Below are 6,890 nucleotides of genomic sequence, written 5' to 3'. Positions count from 1 at the left end.
CCGGATCGGCTTTCACCGTGGACGAAGCGGAGTCCAGCCCGGGGTCGTCACATGTGGTTGCTGCAAGCTGTTCTCAAGCCCGCTGGCCTCCACTCACTCTAGCCCGCCTCCGAGCCCGCCTCCATTCACCCTAGCCCACCTCCGCTTGTCCCATCGCTCCGGCCGGACAAGGCATCACAATATGTAAGGGGCGTAACATTTCCGTCACACGCTTGAGGTATTCGGCCAATCACAATGCTCTGGATAGCTGGCCAATCACAGCACACCTCGCTTTTCAGACCGATGAGCTTTGTAAAAATGTACGCGTTTCAGAAAGCCGAGACATAGAGGAGAAACAATAATGTACAGTATGTGGAAAATAATGTGTTTTTTTAACCTTAAACCGCATAAACACATTTCATTACACCAAATACACCAAATAATGTTCTTTTTAGCAACATCATATGACCCCTTTAAAATGAAACAAAAAAGGTTTAAAGTCACGTCATTTAAATGTCATGTGTTTTAATATATTTTATATTAATATTTTCTTAGAATTCAACAAAAAAAGTATACATTTTGTCAAGCTCTATATTTGTATAAATTGCTAATTGTGAATAAAAAGAAATTAAAAACTAATTACAATGTATAATATAATATATTACAGTACATTTAATATGTATTTTAAACAAAACTTCATTAATATATATATTATAATTGACAATACATATTATAACTAATATATATATTATTCAACTTATTTAAATGTGAAAGATTTTAATATATCTTTTATTCATTTATAATTTGACAAGTAAATAGCTATTTGTGAGTAAAAACTGATAAAAAAATTTAAATGCAAAATTTAACTATTTAAAAATTTAATTAAATTTGTTATATAAAATTGTATATTAAAATATACTATGACTTTATATATATATATATATATATATATATATATATGAATACAATAGAAATTGTTATTTGTGAGTAAAATAAAATATTTTCATTTAATATAAACCTTTATATAACATAACTGACAATATATAACTTATAATATAATATAACTATATAAAAAATAAACATGCCTAAAAGAATTTAAATAGAAAAGGCATGTAAATTCACTGGTAATAAAAAGTGTAAACCATGACCAACATTCAGTTATTAAGATTATGGAATTTCATTATTTTAGTCATCTATAATAAGTATACAGCCACTTCTAGGTTCTGTAACTAAAAAGTTTAATATTGAGCATTTTTGTATTTGAAGATGCAAAAAAACAACAGAGAAGAAAAGAAACCAAAGAAAGAGTGTGTAACTCTGAACTCTAGTGAGCTAGACGGTATTTTCCTTTTCCAAACAGTCTTATGAGATCCCTCGCTCTGACTAAAGCAGCAGCACTGCATGTGTGTTACACAGATCAGACGATCCCAGAATGCAATGCGCAGACAGAGCGTACCCTGAGTGTGCTGCGACAGGACGAACTTCCTGATGAGTTTGTCTGTGGCCTGCGTGTAGAGAGAGAGCGCATAGCGCAGAGACTGCAGATCTGGACTCTTCTCCAGAAACGTCTTCTTCAGACCCACACCGCCTGCATGGAAGTATTGCTGTCAGACACACGCGCACACACACACACACACACACACGCGCACACACGCGCGCACACACACACACACGCACGCACGCACGCACGCACGCACGCACGCACACACGCACACACGCACACAGAGACACACAGACACACAGACACACGCACACACATAAAATATAACTGAAAAAATAGAAACTAATTTATATTAATTTTGTCAAGCTCTATAATATTTTTAGAAATTGTTATTTGCGAGTAAAAAAATATTTTAAAAAACTGTAATTACAAACGGACAACAATCATGATCAGTAATCGCAATTATAATTATGAGCAAAATAATTGTGATTATCAGTTTGACCACTATGCACCACTAAAATTTGCACATCTTAAATGCTAGACTAAATATTTTTAAATCTGGGAATTATTTTTGATTAAATACGATAGAAATTAAAAAGGACATCTGACACAGGAATAAGACCAAGACTAAAAATGTTTTAAAAATCTGAATCTGAACATGCATGTGCACTTGTACCTTAATAGTGTCCAGTGCGAGCTCGATGACTGCACACTGTTTAGGGCTTAGCGCTTTGGCCTCCTCGCGCACCATGTGCTCCTGTAAGACACAAACAGACCATCAGCTTTTACACAGCAGTCATGAAAGTAAAGTGGAGTGAAGCGATCATGAACGCACCTTCAGTTTGGAGAGCTGACCCAACTCTTTAGCAGCATTAAAGATGAGCTGTGTGCCCTACAGACACAAACACAAACACATCTGTCTTAGTTACTGCTGCACACACAGACAAGGTCTCATGGGAACCAACTGGAGATTTCCATGAATGCTGCGATTTTTTGTTAGATATGCTAAAACCGATTGGATGTTATTCTTGCATGTGCTGGAATAATGTATGGCATGCAAAGCATTTATATCAGCATTTTTTTTTTTTATTAAAAAATTGTGATAAATTACACAAAGACCAACACTTTTCTCACAGTTAGTGAAAAGAGAATAGTACGGTGGCCGAGAAGTGCAAAGCATACGAGATTTGAAAAGGGAGGGAAAAAAAGTTCTGCAAAAGATGGGATCGAACCCGGGTCGATCGTGTCAAAAAGCCAAGGACACGCACTTATCCATCTGCACCACTGGAGCTGATGATTTACAGCTACTTTTAACTAAATGTAAATAGACACCCTGTATTTTTTATTCCATACTAAGGGCAATTCATACAATACATTTAAACTGAGCTACTTTAATACCATCTCTGAACTTTCTACCAGGACTCTGCTGTTCTTCGGCTGGTTCTTCTCTGTATACGGTGATTGACAGATGTCTCGTCCAGTCAGCGGTGAGTAATCCCAAACCAATGGCGCTGTCTCAAACTATACCTACCTCTTCCGGTTTGTTTGAATTGTCGTTGTGTTTTCTGACTTGTTCATTTGTTTTCGGGTTTGTCGTTGTGTTTTCTGACTTGTTATAATGTTTTCTGAATTGTTGTTGTGTTTTCTGACTTGTTATTTTCTTTTTTAGACTTGCATTTGCATTTATTATTTGTTATTTTGTTTTCAGAATTGTGATTTGTTTTGCACTTCTCGGCCACCGTAGAAAAGCCTAATTTGATTACAGCTCAAGTTACAGCTGATCACATTAGTGTAAGTCTAAGAGTTTGTGGGTTTATGAAAAGCTAAGAATAATTAAATCATATTAAATGTTAAAATGAAAACAAATCGAAATAAAACACTAACAAAAAAAGATGAAATATTGTATTTGTTTATCTGCATATCATGTGACCACTGTTGATGAAAAGCTAATAGTTAATTAAATGATAAAAATGTTAAATTAAAATATTACAGTTTTATAATACAAACAAATCAAAACTTACTAAAAAAGATGAAACATTTTATTTGTTTACCTGCGTGTCGTGTGCCCATTGTGAGATCATGAAAAGCTAATAATTAAATTATAAAAATGCTAAATTAAAATAAATAATTAAATTACAAATAACACTTAAATAAATAAATAAATTCAATATTAAAATGTAATTATATTTATTATAATTTAATTTAATATATTATTTATTATGGTAAAACAAAATATTTATTATATAATAATTTATATAAAATTAATTTCAAACTATTCAGTCACAAGACTTCCATAGACTTACAGTAGGCTGGTCTGACAATATGACAATATAAACAGTTGTTGATAACAAAAATTAAGATGATTTAAAATTATTAATATGAGCACTGAAGCATGTATTTAAAATATATATATATTTTTTTTAGAAATTATTTTCTGATATATGTTGCATTGATACTACAGTGGCATCCAGACCAGTGATACTTTAGTATAATTTACATACTATTATCATTTTATTAATATTTCAAATTCATTTCTATTTTTTATATTTTCTGTTTAAATTTTTTATTTGAGTTTATTTGAGTTAAAGTTTTAATAATTCTGTTGTGTGTTTTTGTCATTTGTTTTAGTTTTTAATAAGTCTATGTTCTTTTATACTTCAGTTTTAATTATTTTAGTACATCAAGTTAAAAAATAAATTTAATTTTTTAAACGTTTATTTTATTTTTTATTTCAAGTAGCGGAAATGTTTTTAATGTTTCAGTTTAATTTTTAGTTATGCATAATAACCCTGATGCAGACTCACTCTGCTGGATTACAGTTACATATGAGTGAAGGACAGAGAAAGAGGAAGCAGTGAGAGGGAGACAGGAAGTCCAGGCTGAGTGCCTGAGACAGGAAGACATCCGACAGGAAATAAAGACGACAGTCTGCCGTGCATCATGCTAGAGTTTCACACAGACAGAGACAGACTGGAAACACACACTGCTATACTTACAATCATCTGGTGAAAGATGAATGATGATGAAAAGAAATAAGAGAAGAATGAAAGTCACAATACACACACACACACACACTCCCTCTCTCTCTCTCTCTCTCTCTCACACACACACTCTCTCTCTCTCACACACATACTCACACACACACACACACACTCTCTCTCTCTCTCTCTCTCTCTCACACACACACTCTCTCTCTCTCACACACATACTCACACACACACACACACACTCTCTCTCTCTCTCTCTCTCTCTCACACACACACTCTCTCTCTCTCACACACATACTCACACACACACACACACACTCTCTCTCTCTCTCTCTCTCTCTCACACACACACTCTCTCTCTCTCACACACATACTCACACACACACACACACACTCTCTCTCTCTCTCTCTCTCTCTCACACACACACTCTCTCTCTCTCACACACATACTCACACACACACACACACACTCTCTCTCTCTCTCTCTCTCTCTCACACACACACTCTCTCTCTCTCACACACATACTCACACACACACACACACACTCTCTCTCTCTCTCTCTCTCTCTCACACACACACTCTCTCTCTCTCACACACATACTCACACACACACACACACACTCTCTCTCTCTCTCTCTCTCTCTCACACACACACTCTCTCTCTCTCACACACATACTCACACACACACACACACACTCTCTCTCTCTCTCTCTCTCTCTCACACACACACTCTCTCTCTCTCACACACATACTCACACACACACACACACACTCTCTCTCTCTCTCTCTCTCTCTCACACACACACTCTCTCTCTCTCACACACATACTCACACACACACACACACACTCTCTCTCTCTCTCTCTCTCTCTCACACACACACTCTCTCTCTCTCACACACATACTCACACACACACACACACACTCTCTCTCTCTCTCTCTCTCTCTCACACACACACTCTCTCTCTCTCACACACATACTCACACACACACACACACACTCTCTCTCTCTCTCTCTCTCTCTCACACACACACTCTCTCTCTCTCACACACATACTCACACACACACACACACACTCTCTCTCTCTCTCTCTCTCTCTCACACACACACTCTCTCTCTCTCACACACATACTCACACACACACACACACACTCTCTCTCTCTCTCTCTCTCTCTCACACACACACTCTCTCTCTCTCACACACATACTCACACACACACACACACACTCTCTCTCTCTCTCTCTCTCTCTCACACACACACTCTCTCTCTCTCACACACATACTCACACACACACACACACACTCTCTCTCTCTCTCTCTCTCTCTCACACACACACTCTCTCTCTCTCACACACATACTCACACACACACACACACACTCTCTCTCTCTCTCTCTCTCTCTCACACACACACTCTCTCTCTCTCACACACACACTCACACACACTCTCTCTCGCTCTCTCTCACACACACACACACATTAATCTAATTAGATGCTGTGATGGTAACTATTCCAAAACCTAGTGCCCTACATAGACAGCTGACTTCTAAGGAAGCAAATGGAACTTTAACACATGACTGATTTGAAACGCTCTCACAGGCAGCAACTCCACATAAATATTGCAACTTATACTTCAATATTCTAATAAGCATAAGAAATACACCACATACAAATATTGGGTAAAACAGTCATTTTCTAATTATAATATTTTACTATAATATCCAATTATGATATTTTATTTTCCAATTAGTATTTAATAAATAATAAATTTAATAAACTTAAATTTATATTATAATAAATACATTGATACATTTATATATTATTAAATACATTTAAATTAAAAATATATGCATTCATCCACTATTTAAATCCGTGTATCATTCGATCATTCGTTTTTTGATTTAATATTGAAAGTAGAAAAATTAGAAAACGGCTCCTTTTTCGATTTTTAGTTTTTTCCCAAAAACTGAAAAACGAAAAAAAATTTGTTTTTCGTTCATGGGAGGAAAAATGAATAAACAGCTTGAATATTGGATTTCTACACGTGGGCGGGAATTAAATGCCCCTTTCTGCTGATTGGTCAGCCGAAGATCAAACCGTGCCGTCATCAGTTCTTCCACAGTATCACGCAGCAGAATAATAGTCCTCTGCTGGTGCAGTTGTATGGATTCTTAACACATTTATTGCAACTACATTTAATCTTTTTTTGTCAAACAAACTGGCTTATGAATAGCTCAACACAACTCATACTGGGGCATAGTCTAGACAGGGCTTTCTTCTGTGTAGATATAAATTATATTCTTTGCATCAGCTGGGCAAGTTTCCTTTTTTGGGATTTTTGGGGTTTCGGTCTCTGTGACACATGCAATGCTGCCTTAGATTTTAGTCAAACAAGGTTCCTTTGTGTGTGCAGTGTACTTATGATGCCTTAAAATGCAGCCTAGGTAGGCAGGATGGATGGGGGGGGGGGGGGGGGGGGGG

At 36.2% G+C, this 6,890-nt stretch overlaps 1 protein-coding gene across 1 annotated transcript in view; it reads right to left on the bottom strand.

Moving 5' to 3' along the window:
• LOC107596290 (protein unc-13 homolog B-like) overlaps window positions 1–6,890 on the bottom strand; it is an 89,922-nt gene that overhangs the window by 9,406 nt on the left and 73,626 nt on the right. The window contains exons 36-39 of the mRNA XM_016286984.1: window positions 4,417–4,422; window positions 2,256–2,312; window positions 2,097–2,177; window positions 1,436–1,583 (exon numbers count right to left, since the gene is read on the bottom strand). Coding sequence (XP_016142470.1) covers window positions 1,436–1,583; window positions 2,097–2,177; window positions 2,256–2,312; window positions 4,417–4,422 — 292 coding nt within the window. The remainder of the gene's footprint in view (window positions 1–1,435; window positions 1,584–2,096; window positions 2,178–2,255; window positions 2,313–4,416; window positions 4,423–6,890) is intronic.

This window comes from Sinocyclocheilus grahami, unplaced genomic scaffold (assembly GCF_001515645.1).
Source record: "Sinocyclocheilus grahami isolate Dianchi unplaced genomic scaffold, SAMN03320097.WGS_v1.1 scaffold216.1, whole genome shotgun sequence".
In the NCBI taxonomy this organism is placed as follows: Eukaryota; Metazoa; Chordata; class Actinopteri; order Cypriniformes; family Cyprinidae; genus Sinocyclocheilus; species Sinocyclocheilus grahami.
The sequence above is the reverse complement of the archived record's forward strand: the minus strand, read 5'-3'. Positions and strand labels throughout refer to the sequence as shown.